Source organism: Mustela erminea, chromosome 7, assembly GCF_009829155.1.
Source record: "Mustela erminea isolate mMusErm1 chromosome 7, mMusErm1.Pri, whole genome shotgun sequence".
Taxonomy (NCBI): domain Eukaryota; kingdom Metazoa; phylum Chordata; class Mammalia; order Carnivora; family Mustelidae; genus Mustela; species Mustela erminea.
The window spans coordinates 73,838,906-73,855,669 of NC_045620.1; the positions used below are offsets into that span (position 1 = coordinate 73,838,906).

The 16,764-nt window shown below is 37.2% G+C and overlaps 1 protein-coding gene across 3 annotated transcripts in view; it reads right to left on the reverse strand.

Moving 5' to 3' along the window:
- ASB3 (ankyrin repeat and SOCS box containing 3) overlaps positions 1-16,764 on the reverse strand; it is a 109,771-nt gene that overhangs the window by 19,626 nt on the left and 73,381 nt on the right. For 2 of the 3 annotated variants that reach the window (XM_032352107.1, XM_032352108.1), the window contains exon 8: positions 4,771-5,034. In XM_032352107.1, the coding sequence (XP_032207998.1) occupies positions 4,771-5,034 (264 nt within the window). The remainder of the gene's footprint in view (positions 1-4,770; positions 5,035-16,764) is intronic. The other variant, XM_032352109.1, reaches the window with a different exon arrangement.

The following is a 16,764-nucleotide window of genomic DNA, read 5'->3' on the forward strand; positions in this document are numbered from 1 at the left end:
CCCCTTTTATAGAGAGAGCATCACCCTGGGGGGGTGGGGGGACATGGGGGGGGGTAGGTGGCAGAGGGATGAGAAGAGAGAGAGCATCTGAAGCAGGCTCCACACCCAGTCCAGAGTCCCCAGACTGCCACACAGGGATCAATCTCACATTCCTGAGATCATGACCTGAGCTGAAATCAAGAATTGGACCCTTAACCAACTAAGCCACCTAGGTACTCTATATAACACACAAATTTTTAAACTAACTATTCACATGGGGAGAGGGAGGATCCTGTATCAGGACTGGGGACTGGAAGAGTGTATTTTACAAAGCCTTCTGGGAGAATAAAGCTAAATAATTCCCTCTCCTTCCAGCAGTCTAGGTGATTGGCTGAGGATGAAAGGAAAAGAGGCAATGTTTAGTTTTTTTTCCCTGTATAGGTTCTTCCTAACTTAGGAATAGAAAGGAGCAAGAGAAGTTGGCACATATCCCTCCCAGGTTAGCCAAGGGATTAAGATAGCTGAAATTAAGTGATGTAACTATAGGGCCCATGTGGACACACAGGACTAAGGCGGCAGAGCACAGTGGTTAGAAAGACAGACTTGAACCATACTACAGGACAGCCTAAGTTCAAACCTAAGCTCTAGCACTAACTAGCTATGTGAGCTTCAGCAAGTATGGTCAATACTCTGGGCCTCAACTTCCTTCTCTGTAAAACAAAGATAACAGTATCCACTGTATTCTATATTAAATGAGTTAATACAGTACCAAACTTAAAACAGTGCCTACTAAGTGTTGGTTAAAAAAAATAAACCAGAAACCAGAAGTTAGTGTAAAGGCTGAAAGTAATGGACAAGTAGTATAGAGTCGAGTTAGTAGCTTCAGAGGAGGAACACAAAGAGTACTGCTGAGAAGAGAGTAGGAGCCATGAGGACAAGCACCTCGTTGGGTGACAGAGAAACGCAGACATACTCTCAGGGCTGTCCATAGCTACCCCATGTGCTGGCCTGGGTTTATAGCAGCAGTTGGAAAGTGAATCCTAGAAATCTGAGAGGCAACTGCTGTTAGCTGTCAGGAGCCCAAAACAACCATAAAATTCACTAAGCTAATAGTTAAGGGTACTTAAATGACTTTAGTCAATAGCTAGATAGACCATTTCTTAGCAAGCGTTTCTATTTCAGTATGCATGCAAATGTATGGGGGTTTGAGACAAATAAGCACATACAAATAACTTTTAAAGATCAGTCATTCCTCAATGAATTGTCAATAATCTTTATATTTCATTCAGTTATCTAAAACACAATGGATTTCTATGAAATTTTATTGAAAAGATATAGAGAGAATTGCAACAATGAGTATCTGACAAATGAATGGGTATTAGTCAGCCAGTAGGAAAGAAGTAAATACAAATGGGTATTCCACCTGTTGTAAAGCTATACACAAAAAAGTAAAATGGGAATCAGAATGCATATCTCAACTTTGTTTTTACTTCTATGTTCCTCAAACAACCTACCAGAAAGCAGTTTTTCCTTATAAACCACATGCCTGAAACACTTCCTATCAAAAGGGATGATAGCCCTAAGCATAAAACCTCTACTTGGTAAAAATTCCTTAATTCTATATACTGGCAGATGTAATAAAAAGGTGAGGTACTGGGATCCTACCAAATACAGACGTGTTCATCATATGCAGGTGTAGAAGCCACCAAGGGAAAGATGGAGTCCCAGAAGTACAAACTAAACATACAAGTACAGAACACTAATGTTGCCTGCATGAACCAAAAAGAGAACCTCTTTTCTAATGAAAAACTCAAATAGCAAGATATCAAAGCACTTTTCTGCTGAAATTCAAAATATAGTATCTGACTAAACATTATTTCAGTGAACACTAGTTTTTTTTTAAAGACTTTATTTATTTATTTGACAGAGAGAGCTCACAAGTAGGCAGAGGCAGGCAGAGAGAGAGGGGAACACTAGTCTTTGAAGCATAAGAATGAAGCCATCTAGATGTTTCACTGAAATTTTATAAAATATCCATGTGCTCCATTTTCTTAGAGACTTTCATTCTATTTTCTCATTGGACTTATCAGATCAAGAGTTCTTTCATTGCTACAATTACCTTCTCAGTTCTATCCAGACACTTAAAACTTTTGCAAAAGCTGAAGGCTGGCAGAAACAGTGTCCTCTTCCTGCCCAAGAAAAATCCTGACTCAACTTTCATATATCATCAGTTACTTCACAAATCAGTATTTATCAAGGGAGACCAAGTTCAAATAGACAAGATGCTACAGGACGAATGTATTCACTCTAATAGATTAAAGGACAACAGAAATCTCCAAAGCAGCTACAACCCTTCTTTTGTAGGCCTTTTAAAAATTATTTTTATTAACATATAATGTTTTATTTTCTCCAGGGGTACAGGTCTGTGAATCATCAGGCTTACACACATCAAGCACTCACCACATCACATACCCTCCCCAATGCCCATAACCCAACCACCCTCTCCATACCTCCCCTCCCCCCAGCAACCCTCAGTTTGTTTTGTGAGATTAAGAGTCTCTTATGGTTTGTCTCCCTCCCAATCCCATCTTGTTTCATTTTTTTCTTCCCTACCTCTCAAAGCCCCTCCACCGCCTCTCAAATTCCTCATATCGGGAAGATCATATGATAATCATCTTTCTCTGACTGACTTATTTCACTCAGCATAATACCCTCTAGTTCCATTAAGGTTGTTGCAAATGGCAAGATGTCATTTCTTTTGATGGCTGCATAGTATTCCAATATATATATAGATATTATATATATATATATAATATCTATATATATATATCACATCTTCTTTATCCACTCATCTGATGATGGACATCTAGGTTCTTTCCATATTTTGGCTATTGAGTCACAGGCATTTTCTTTTTAATTTTTTAAAATTTTTTATTAACATATAATGTATTACTAGCCCCAGGGGTTCAGGTCTGTGAATTGCCAGGTTTACACACTTCATAGCACTCACCATAGCACATACCCTCCCCAATGTCCATAACCCCACCACCCTCTCGCGACACCCCCCGACCCCCAGCAACCCTCAGTTTATTTTGTGAGATTAACAGTCTCTTATGGTTTGTCTCCCTCCCGATCCCATCTTGTTTCATTTATTCTTTTCCTAACCCCCAAGCCCCCCACGTTGCATCTCCACTTCCTCATATCAGGGAGATCATATGATAGTTGTCTTTCTCCAATTGACTTATTTCGTTAAGCGTAATACTCTCTAGTTCCATCCACGTCGTCAAAAATGGCAAGATTTCATTTCTTTTGATGGTTGCATAGTATTCCATTGTATATATATACACCACCTCTTCTTTATCCATTCATCTGTTGATGGACATCTAGGTTCTTCCCATGGTGTGGCTATTGAGGACATTGCTGCTATAAACATTTGGGTGCACGTGCCCCTTCGGATCACTACGTTTGTATCTTTAGGGTAAATACCCAGTAGTGCAAATGCTAGGTCATAGGGTAGCTCTATTTTCAACTTTTTGAGGAACCTCCAAGCTGTTTTCCAGAGTGGTTGCACCAGCTTGCATTTCCACCAACAGTGTAGAAGAAGGGTTCCCCTTTCTCCGCATCCTCACCAACAACTGTCATTTCCTGACTTGTTAATTTTAGCCATTCTGACTGGTGTGAGGTGGTATCTCAATGTGGTTTTGATTTGTATTTCCCTGATGCTGAGTGATATGGAGCACTTTTTCATGTGTCTGTTGGCCATTTGGATGTCTTCTTTGCAGAAATGTCTGTTCATGTCCTCTGCCCATTTCTTGATTGGATTATTTGTTCTTTGGGTGTTAAGTTTGATAAGCTCTTTATAGATTTTGGACACTAGCCCTTTATCTGATATGTCGTTTGCAAATATCTTCTCCCATTCTGTCAGTTGTCTTTTGGTTTTGTTAACTGTTTCCTTTGCTGTGCAAAAGCTTTTGATCTTGATGAAATCCCAATAGTTCATTTTTGCCCTTGCTTCCCTTGCCTTTGGCGATGTTCCTAGGAAGAAGTTGCTGCGGCTGAGGTGGAAGAGGCTGCTGCCTGTGTTCTCCTCGAGGATTTTGATGGATTCCTTTCTCACACTGAGGTGTCCTTCATCCATTTTGAGTCTATTTTCGTGTGTGGTGTAAAGAAATGGTCCAATTTCATTTTTCTGCACGTGGCAGTCCAATTTTCCCAACACCATTTGTTGAAGAGACTGTTTTTTTTCCATTGGACATTCTTTCCTGCTTTGTCAAAGATTAGTGGACCATAGAGTTGAGGGTCTATTTCTGGGCTCTCTATTCTGTTCCATTGATCTATGTGTCTGTTTTTGTGCCAGTACCATACTGTGTTGATGATGACAGCTTTGTAATAGAGCTTGAAGTCCGGAATTGTGGTGCCACCAGCTTTAGCTTTCTTTTTCAATATTCCTTTGGCTATTCGAAGTCTTTTCTGGTTCCATGAGTTACAGACATTTTTAAGAGCATGAGAGATGGCCTAAGTAGAAAAAATAGCCCTCTCCAAAGAATCCATCCTTCCCTACTCCCTTCCAGTCACCTCTTAATTTTTATTAGGACTCTTACATTCAATCTCACTATTAGGAATCCCCTATTTCTTCACTCTAACCTAGCCATCATGTGCAAACATACACACACACAAACACACATACACACACACCCTTCTCCCAATATGGGAATCTTAAGAAATTGGGAGAAATTGAAGGTAGTATATTCACTCAAAAAGGAAAAGTTTTACTATGGTAGGATTTCTTACCATGAGCTGCATAGTAGATTCAGAGGGTCAAATCCAGCGAGCAGGAGAGATGGCAACCATTCCCTATATTTCATCTGTGCTTTAATCGCATGACTTATAAATTCAGAAACATGGTTCCATGGTGCCAATGGACAACCTTTCTTCAAAAAGTAGCGAAATACTGAAAACTTCTCATACTTCAGGCAGTAGGCCAAATGAAGTTCATTTAGTTGGGCTCCATATTTCAAAAGAATATTCACAATTCCAAAAAATTCGCAGCTCCACCAGAAAGAAAGAGAGAAAGAAAGTTAGACTTTTATATTAAAAAATTCTTACAAATACTTAATAGTACTTACAGCTGGAAAATAAATGGCAGATGGGATAGCAGAATGCTGTGACATGCGTCAGGAAGGAGAAACTTCCTTTGCCCTATGGTCCTTCTAGTTGGACTCAGAATCAAACTGACATGAGACAGATTAACAGGAGAAAATAAAATTTAATAGGTGTAAGTATGGAGAATCCACATAGACATGAAATTCCAAAGACAAGGAAGCAACATGACCCTTATAAGGAGCAGGATATGGGCCTGAGGATACAAAGGGAAGAGAGCTCATTAGCAGAAAGGTGAAATGAGGGGTTTAGAAAAATAAGGTTGCCCTATTATTCAGATTGAGTTCCCTAGGTAAAGGGAAGTCTCTGATAATAGTTCTCTTTCTGTTGCAGGCTCTCCTTTCCAATGTAAAGTTAGGCAGTTTCGGGAGAGGCAGAGAGCTTTTCTTGCATCTGCTGGGTTTTTACTACTTTTAACTCAAAACAATCTTTATGCTGAAGTGATACATTTCAGGGCCTCTCATCCTGCAACCCCTTCATGGGTCTAGTGAATTGAGATTAGGGTACCAGGGTAAAGGGAGTATTTTACCTTTTAATTAAAGATTTTAATTAAGTATTTATTTAAGTATATTACCCTCCTGCATGGTTTTTAATTTTCAACTATGAAGAGGTAGTGCCCTTAGAATTTAAAACATTCATATTAAGTAGATAATTTTAAAAATTATCATTGACAAATAGAAAACTCTTCTCAAACTGTGGTATTTTCATACAATTAAGTACTTACAACAAAATACTTAAAAGCAAAGTTTATTTTATTTATTTTTTTTAAGATTTTATTTATTTAGGGGCGCCTGGGTGGCTCAGTGGGTTAAAGCCTCTGCCTTCGGCTCAGGTCATGATCCCAGGGTACTGGGATAGAGCCCCGCAGTGCACCAGGCTCTCTGCTCAGCAGGGAGCCTGCTTCCCTTCCTCCCTCTCTGTCTGCCTCTCTGACTGCCTCTCTACCTACTTGTGATCTCTGTCTGCCAAATAAATAAATAAAATCTTTAAAAAAAAAAAGATTTTATTTATTTATTTGACAGAGAGTTCACAAGTAGACAGAAAGGCAGGCGGACGGAGAGGCGGAAGCAGGCTCTCTGCTGAGCAGAGAGCCAGCTATGGGGCTCCATCCCAGGACCCTGAGACTATGACCAGAGCCGAAGGCAGAGGCTTAACCCACTGAGCCACTCAGGAGCCCCAGAAGCAAAGTTTATTTAAAAATGTCATCAATCCCTAAAAACAGAGGACTGACTCACTCTAGGAATTTCCAAGATACCATTTCCTTTAGCAAGAGTCTTAGTTAATTTCCCTTTTATTTTTAAGTTTATAATGGTAAAAACAAGAAAAGCTTCTTTATGAACAAAAATTTAACTTAGTTTTATATTTCTGAATTAATCTTCTTTATCAAATACTTTTAGAATATAAGTATATCATTTTATATCTATTAAATTGGTTACTTTTATTTTTTTTTAATGTATCATCCAATACTGGTAAGTTGTGGTGGTTGAACTGACTGAAAATAAGAGTAACCCTTTTCTGAGAAAGCTAACTGGGCAAGACGTATCAAAAGAGATATCATAGCAAAGTTATAAGAGGCACAGTCTCTGGAGCCAGCCTGCTCAGCTTATTATCCATGGAACTCTGAACCAATTACTTCACCTTTTTGGCACATAAAACTAACATTGTACAAGTATTTGTTAAAATAAAATTATATGTATAGTATGTTACCATTAATAATTAATTAAAATTAATTAAAATAAAACAACAATTAAAATAAAACATAATAGGGGATACCTGGCTGACTCAGTCAATGGAACATGCAACTCTTGACCCCAGGGTCATGAGTTCAAGCCCCACGTTGGGTGTGGAGCTTACTTTAAGAAATAAATAAGTAGAATAGTAAAAAAAAAAATAATAAGTAGAATAGAATAGAGTAAGTATAAATCTTGGGAATTTATCCAAGACAAAAAGAAATTATATCCTATTTGTACATTAACCATAGCACTATCTGTAACAGACTTCAAAAACAAAGAAATTACCTGTTTAACAACATAATAATGGATAAGTACAAAATATGATACAGTCATCAAAAACTGCAATTCTGATGGCCCTGTGACCACATCTTAAAAAATATGCTTTAAGTTTAACTCTCTCAAAGCTTAGTAAATAACTATGTACACAACTGTGGAAGAAAATATCTAATAAAATCATTCTCTCAGGGTACTTGGGTGGCTCAATCAGCTTAGCACTTCCCTTCAGCTCAAGTCATGATCTCACAGTCCTGAAATGGAGCCCCGCACTGGGCTCTCTGCTCAGCGGGGAGTCTGCTTCACCCTCTCCTTCTCATTCTCTCTCTCCCTCCTACCCTCTCACTCTTCTCTCCCTCAAGTAAATAAATTAAAACCTTAAAAAAAAAAATCATTCTCCCTTTGCACATGGCATTAATGCTATTTTAAACAACTATAAATACAAAAAATATTTTATTGATCACAATATCATGGAATTTAAGTAAATAAAAGCATTAAAATTATAGATAAAACAAATATAAAATGTTTAAGCCACTGTCATGTGAAACCAACTACTTCTGAGGATTTATGCATACAATTTGAAATCAAAATTTTAAAGCAGTAAACTTTAATAAGCAGTAAATAGCAACAAATAGTGGTAAACAAGTAAACTGTTACCTAATCCATGTGTATTTTTATAAATCCATGTCCTCTAATCTCCAGTTTGTGCTTTTCTTTAGTTAAAACCTTAAACAGTATCTGCTTTATTTTTAGTTATTTACATAGCAATTGGAAAAGAAAAACTGAGGGGCATTTGTGTGGCAGGGTCAATTGAGCACCTGACCCTTGGTTTCAGCTCAGGTAGTGATCTCTGAGCTGATCCGAAGACTGAGCCCCTGATGGAGGCTCAGCATTGCATTCTGCACTCAGTGTGAGTCTATGAGTCTGCATGGGACTCTCTTTCTCTCTCTCCCTCTCCCTCTGCCCCTCCCCACTATGGTCTTTCTCTCTCTCAAACAAATAAATAAATCTTTTTTAAAAAAATTAAAAGAAAAATCAATAATTCTAAAATTTTTTAAAAAGGATTTACCTGGATGGCTCAGTGGGTTAAAGCCCCTGCCTTCGGCTCAGGTCATGATACCAGGGTCCTGGGACTGAGCCCCACATCAGGCTCTCTGCTCAGCGGGGGAGCCTACTTCCCTTCCTCTCTCTCTGCCTGTTTCTCTGCCTGCTTGTGATCTCTGTCAAATAAATAAATAAAATCTTTAAAAAATATATTTATTTATTTGAGAGAGAGAAGAAGACAGAGAGATTGTGTGGTGGGGGCGGTGGGGACAGCAGGGGGAGAGGGTGAGAGTCTTGAGCAGACTCCACGCTGCAGGCAGAGCCCAACACGGGGCTGGATCTCACAGCCCTGTGATCTCACAGCCCTGAACTGAAAACAAGAATGGGATGCTCAACCATTTCTCCCACCCAAGCACCCCTCTAAAATTTCTTCATAAAAATTAAAACCTTTTTGCCTGCCTACCATGTTGCTATTTGTTCCTGATTTGAAGTCCATCATTCATATTACTGTTCTTGAAAACAGCCCTGTAGGTATATATTTTTTCCTTTGGTTCTTTTCAGATAAAAGAAGGCTGAGAGATTTGCTGGCAGCAGTCTTGCACTACAAAAAATGCTAAAGAATATACTTCTGATTGATGGCTCTAAACAGTTATCACCAATTTATTTCAACCATTTTGACCTCATTTGACTAGGCTCTCATTATTTTGCCTGCAGTTATTACTTGCTGATTCCACTATAGAACAGACAAGCTACACATGGACTGTTGAACAAGTTCCAATAAATATGCAGGTAAACTATGAGAAAACTGCCTCACTACAAGTGTGATATATAATTCTCAAGAAGCCTGGCAATTTTCAAGGCATGAGTGTTTACATGTGCAATTCAGGGACTGGTTGAATTCTTCCCTCAAGTGCTCTGAAGCCATCAACAGCTTAACCACAGATAACTTTAGCTCTTAATGATTTAGTTCTTGAAACACACTTTTGCTACAGAATACAAAGGTAAATGAGAATCCTAAATGCAAGCTATTAGAGTAAGTGCTACAGATGGGTTCCCTAGCCATTTTCTATTCAGAAAAAAACTATAAAACAATTAGTGACTTTCTCATTAAAATTTTAATATAGCACCCAGACATGTGGCTCCTGCTAAGAAAATTTTAAGAACAATGCCTAAAGATAAACCATTCAGCTCTAAAATGTGGGAGGAACATACACGTATATAATTCTTTAAAACAAGAAATTTTAATGAGTATTTATTCTATACCAGATACTATGTTAAATGTGTTACATGGGAAATTTGCCTTAATTCCCACAAGAACCCTAAGAAGTAAGTTATACTATTATCTCCATTCTAGACACAAAAACTGTGACGCTTAGTCACACAACTGGTAACTGGTAGAACTGGTATAATATCAAACCAAAATCTACCAGTGAATATATACCAGTGAATCTACCAGTGAATACAGCAAATATATGAAATATTGCTTCTCTATTATGAAAACTGAATGCTTCATGAAATAGTTAAATCATATTAAGGAATATTTTAAGGCCAGACCTATGTTTCCCAAAGTATGTTCCAAGGAACACAAGACCCTGAAAATGATCCATATGACTAAGGCTCCATGATGAAAAGATTTGAGAAATCCTATACGGTATACACTGAGGTCAGAAAAGAGAGAACTATAGAATGAACTTATTTTTTAAAAGAATGCTAGAAAAAAAATAATAAATAAAGTATGCTAGTTACATTTTCAAATTAAATGCCAAAACACCTTCTTCAACCTCCGGACACATCTCAGAAGCAGTATTGTGTTTTTCCCCCAAGAAGTATTTTGTGTTTAAGATTACTTATTTGAGAGAGGAGAGAGAGTATGAGAACATGAGGAAGGGCAGAGGGAGAGGGAGAACCAAGATTCTGAACCAAGATCAAGAGTCGGCCACTTAACTGACTGAGCCAACCACATACCCCAGAAGAATTTTCTTTAAAATTAAAGACATGGATCTATTAAAAAGAAAATCATGGCATCACCTGGGTTAAGGCCTCAAGTCAGTAAGCTAAGACTTAAAACGTAACCTAACTGCAGTTTCAACTCCATAAGGAACGTGACCTTTAACCAGTCAACATGGAATTTCCTGGTCAATATTAGAAAATACTGAGGGACTCTTCCAACCCCTTAGGAGGGCAACATTGTCTAAACAATGCATTCATTTCTTGATAGTCAGTTCCTGTCTCCTTTTTTTTATGCTCTCTCTTTGCCTTTAAAAACCTTTCTTTAGTCTAGTTCAGTAGTGATTCCCTCTACTGGCTAGATAGGATGCTGCCGGATTCATAAATTATTTAATAAAGCCAATTAAGATCTTCAAATTTACTCAGTTGAATTTTTTTTTTTTTTAAAGATTTTATTTATTTATTTGTCAGAGAGAGAGCGAGCGAGAGCGAGCACAGGCAGACAGAGTGGAAGGCAGAGTCAGAGGGAGAAGCAGGCTCCCTGCGGGGCAAGGAGCCCGATGTGGGACTCGATCCCAGGACGCTGGGATCATGACCTGAGCCGAAGGCAGCTGCTTAACCAACTGAGCCACCCAGGCGTCCCACTCAGTTGAATTTTTTAACAGGTCCAATTGTTAATCTGAAAATAATAAAGAGATTTTAAAATCTCCCAAAAGTCTTTAAACACAGGAACAAAAGTTCAGATCGTGGTCTCAGGGTTGTGAGATCAAGCCCCGTATCGGGCTTTGTGCTCTACAGAAGTCTGTGTTTGCCCTGGATTCTTTTCCTCTCCCTCTGCCCTGTTTTCAGACTTCTCAAACTTGTGTAAACTCATTCTCTTCTTTAGAATTCATAGACATCACCATAAGAAAAATTCTTGGAACCCTCTCAGAAAAAAAACTTAGTGAACCTTGCTTAACTCTGTGTTTCCGAAACTTAATTAACTATAGAAACCCCTGTGTCCTATGTAATATCTATTAATGACCCACAGAATTAGTATCCTACAAAAACACTTTGGAAAACCCAGCTCTAAACATCTTCCAATTATCAGCCTTGTGTTAGGACAAGAGCACACTCCTAAAAGGTTTATGTGACCACCTAGTACCACATTTATAGTCCCTTCTCTAACAAAACTACCATTTATATGGCAAATAATAAACATAAAATGAAGTGGATGATCATAAAACTTTGTCAGCATGCCCTGAGCTTTTGGGGAAGCTATTAAGAAAGCCTCAAATATATGTGTAAACCCAGAAACACAAGGAATTTATGTTCTAAATGAGCTTATCACATACCATTGAGCAACAATAGACCCTAGGGCTTAGATAACCTTTGGTGATAATACAGATTACATGGAAATAAGCATGTTAAGTCCCTTAACACTTAAAACAAATTTTTTCTCAAACCCCAATGAAGAACTGGAAAATTCTTGAAAAGCCTATGAATTAAAAAGAAATAGTCCATCTTATTTAACATGAATATCAAGAGCTAACTGACACATTAAAAGAATGCATGTTATAAAATAGTGGAAATCAACAGATAATAGGGAGGAGAAGTTTAAAAACTAAAAAAAACAATGCCTAGACCTTATTTTTAGGGATTGTACCCTTTTTATCATTCTGGCCTTTGAAATTCAAAAATGTATACAGAAACATTATCCTGATAACAGAAGCACAGTAAAAGGAAATTCAACATAACAAGACTTATTTTAAACAACTAAAACCAGAAAAACATCTTGATTATTTTATGTCGAATTAGCCAACAAAACATCTAACCAACTTACTGGCTGAATTATCAAAAGGTCACATAATAAGTTTTACTGAATGGCTCTCAGCTAACAGTTGAAAACAAAATGAAGACATTAGGTCCTGTCAGGTGTACCCATGTGTGATATGATGATGAGATTGGACACAATTTCTATAAAACTAATGTGATAACAATGATCAGTATCAATTAAAAAGACAAAAATCTAGTCAGTTAAGCCATGATCATGTTCTACAATCATCTATAAAAGGCAATAACGCTTGCTCAAATTGTACTGAAATGTTTAAGTTTCCCTAGTCCTTCACCCATTCGAGTTAAAAGGAGTCTTTTTCTTATATCTTCTCATTTGAATTGAATTACTTAACTGTGCTTTTGAAAGATGCTTTCATGTCACTGCAGCTGTTAACTTTTTAGCCCCAAAGAACAAGACTGCTTTTTGTACAGTGATGGAGGAGACACCTTTCCATCATTCCTAACTGTGGTGAGAAGAGCTAAAGATCATTGCTTCAAATAGAAGTTTATCCTCTCTCAAAGGGATAAAGAACAAAAATGTTTAGAATCCTGAGCTAAAAAGTTAACTTGGCTGAATAAAACATAAAACAATAAAGAAAGGAAAACTTAAGGGGTGCCTAGGTGGCTCAGTGGGTTAAGCCTCTGCCTTCGGCTCGGGTCATGATCCCAGGGTCCTGGGATCAAGTCCCGCACCGGGCTCTCTGCTCAGCGGGGAGCCTGCTTCCTCCTCTCTCTGCCTGCCTCTCTGCCTACTTGTGATCTCTCTCTGTCAAATAAATAAATAAATTCTTTAAAAAAAAAAAAAAACAATAAAGAAAGGAAAACTTAAGGGGTGCCTGGGTGACTCAGTGGGTTAAGCTTCTGCCTTCGGCTCGGGTCATGATCTCAGGGTCCTGGGATCGAGCACTGCATCGGGCTCTCTGCTTAGCAGGAAGCCTGCTTCCCACTCTCTCTGCCTGCTTCTCTGCCTACTTGTGATCTCTCTCTCTCTGTCAAATAAATAAATAAAATCTTTAAAAAAATAAAAAAAGGAAAACTTAAAACCCAGAGCCATTATTTATATTTATTATTTTCATCACCTTTCAATATTCATTGGACTATTCATAAAAGCAGATGAAAACTTACTGAAACACAATAGGCCAAAAGTGCAAGGGCCACAAATACTAAAATTTCTCAGAGAAATGCTAAAAACTATCAAAAAACACACAAATGCAAAAAACAAACTAAAATTATAAGAACATATGGTTGCCATAAAAATAAAATTTCAAAACTTATCACCACTAAACCTAGATCATTATCTTACCAAATCTCTGAAAATTTGAATATTTAATAATAATTAATTTCAGAAAACAGAGTCTTCCAAGTTAACTCAAATTCTTATTAATAGTTGATAAATGGAGTAAAAGAAACTCATATATTGTTTTATTATGGAACAAAAGCATATAATAGTTATTTTAAATGAAAATTATATTCAATTATCCTTGCTTTTTAAATGGTAACTTAAATTATTTTAATTAATTTTTAAGTGTGTGACTATAGAGAATACAAATCTTTTTTTCTTTTTTTTCTTTTAAGTGATCTCTACATCCAACATGGGGCTTGAGCTCATGACCCTGAGATCAAGAGTAGCACATTCTTCCATCTGAGCAGCCAGGTGCCCCTGAGAATCCAAATTTTAAGATGCTATACTTGCTAAAAGAAATAACAACAGATTAACAAATTCTCCTATTTTGATTTTTTCCCCCAGACACCTGGCTATGTTACCCTCTTCATATACTAAAACAAAACCTACTGGGAGAATGACACTTTCCTTGCTTGATCAGCAAAGTTTTATATGGAATTCCAAAATAATCAAATGATTCTCACATTGCATGTACAGTGATTGACATGTAAACTAAGAGCAGGCATTTATTAGCTAATATAAATGTACAGATTTTAAAGTTTAATTGATTTTGTTTTCTAGATAAAAGGAAGATGGCAGGGAGAAAAAAATTAGCCTTAGTATTTTTTTATTATGTGCCCAAAATTATGCAATGTACTATACTTAAGTCAACTCTTTCATATACACACATTAAATGTGAGCATAGCTGATTATGATGCTACTATCGCTTAGATTTAGTCCTTTCTGAAAGGCTTCCCGTTCAGTTAAATTCCCCACAAAGCAGGTAATAATGGCAAAGATGTCTCAAAATTAATCTATTGCAATGGATCTCAGGCAAACAAATGAAAAGTAGAAAGACTAGGAGAATGTACCCTCATAAAATAGGTATTTTGATGTTTTAAGCTTTTCCCCATAGGCTAACAAGTAATACCTTCGAGTGACTTTTCTCACTGAAAAACCTACCTTGCTAATTAAGAACACATTTGGTCCAATTACAAGTTCCCACAAGGGAGAGGAAAAAAAAAATAGCTGATAAGCCCTTTTAAAGCCACCAAACCAGATTTCAGTTGTGGTCTAGAGGGTTACTTCACAGAGCAAAATTGCCACGAGTAGCAAAAATCAAGCTTGTTAGCCCATGTTTATGACCAAGGACCACTGTATAGCACACTGCTGCTGCTTTACCTTCAGTTTTCAGCCGTATGATTATTTTTGAGCACACTTTTTTGTTACTGTTTTTTGGCTTCATCCTTTATCGATCTACTGAGCTTCCTAAATCCATAAATGTGTATTTTTTATCCAATGCTGGGAAGCTTTTGGCTATTATGAGTTCATATAATTTTCCTGCAACGATCTCTTTCTCTTCTTCTGGACTCTAATGATATCAACGTTAACCTGCTGATATTGTCCCACAGGACACTGAGGCTCTGTCCTTTTTTATTTCTCCCAATTTTTCTCTCTGTTCTTCTCTTTGGATAATTTCTATTGGCTTATCATCAAGTTAACGTCAGTTCCACTCCGCTATGCAGCCCATTCAGAGAAATTTTCATTTCAGATATTATATTTTCCAGTTATAAAATCTCCACATGGTTCCTCTTTTACAGTTTTTATTTCTCACTTGAGAATTTCTATCTTTCATTTATTTCAAGTATGTTTACCTTAAATAGCACATTATAACAGCTGTTTTCAATTACTTGACATTTCCAAAGGCTGAATTATCTCAGGTTTGACACCTGTTAATTCTTTTCCCTTGAGAACTGGGCATAGTTTATTGGTTCCTCACATGACAAGTAATTTTAGACTATATCCTAGATATTGTGATGTTACTGTTGTATAGGTTCTGTGTCCTGTGTCCTATAATTAGTCCTTTGAAGAATACTGATTTTAGCTTGTTTATTTTAGCAGGCATATAACCTAGTAAGTTCAGACTACAATTTGTTTAACCTTCCACAGACTGTAGTTGCAATGTCAATTCAGTTCTCAAAGCCTTTATTATGCCATTTTGGGTCTGGTCCCATCAAATGTGCCATTAAGGGGTTACTCTGAGACTTGGGTGACAGTTTAAATCTTGTTTTCAGCAATCTGGGCTTGTCATTCAAAGCTTGGAGTGACCTTGGGACATATGCAGATGCATACCGAGAATCAGAGAGAACCCTTCTCCAGCTCTCTCTTCTCCAGAATTCCCCTCACACTCTCTGTCCCATAAGGCTCAATTTACCTGATTCTTCAGGCAGAAAAACTTTAAGGTGTTTCAGGGTTAACACGCCACTATGTCATATGGTTTAATTCAAACGACACTTAGAAGCTGATGAGGGATGAGCTTAGCTGCTCTTCCTCCAGAAGGTAAACTGAAGGCCAGAGAAGACTATCATCATATTGGACAAACACATAAAAACTATGCAAAACCATTATATTCCAATATAATTTTTTACAAGTTCAATTCTGACCTAATAATAAAATATAATGGACTTAGATACATATAAAGAAAGACAACTGAAACAACTAAAGTTACCCATGCAGCCCTACTGAAGAAAAACTAGAAGTGTTTAGAAAGATAAAACTTGAAGGGATATACAACACACTACTATGAAATCATGAAAGTAATGCATAGAGTAGGTCCTAGATACTCAGATTCACCCAGGCCCCAAATATTCAGACTACAATATATACCTGGAAGCTTGCATTCAGAATAAATAAGATTAACTACTATTTTACACAGCAAATGTTTAAAAATGGTAGACTGAAAAGCTTGGAAAATAAATTTTTTTTTTTTAGAAAATAAATTTTTGATAGACATTTCAATTAAATAGTGGCGAGCTGTCCATAATAGTGAATTCAGGAGAGCCAGTGAAATTTGGGGCATGCCTACAACCTCTTCTGTATCATTAAAAACAAGAATGTCGGGGTGCCTGGGTGGCTCTGTGGGTTAAGCCTCTGCCTTTGGCTCGGGTCATGATCTCAGGTTCCTGGGGTAGAGCCCCGCATAGGGCTCTCTGCTCAGCAGGAGGCCTGCTTCCCCCTCTCTCTCTCTGACTGCCTCTCTACCTACTTGGGATCTCTCTCTAATACATAAATAAAATCTTAAAAAAAAAAAAAAAAAACCAGATTGTCTATCTGCACAACTTATTCCATTAATGTATGGACCATACATATTACTCTATGGTTTTTCTTGCACTTGGCCTTATTCTTACTATCTATTTTAGAACCTCAGGAGTCTGACAGACAAGTACTGGCCAGAAGCTAATAAAACAGCAGTAATTCGTCATTTATTCTACTTCACAGGATCATAGAAGATTAGCAGAACAAATATTTTAAGACTTTTTAATTACCCTACTCACATAAAGAAATGCCACATACTAAATACGTTAAAAGTACAATAATATTTACAAAACTAAAGTTTCATTTTTAGGCTAATAATAAGTCTTAAAAATTTCA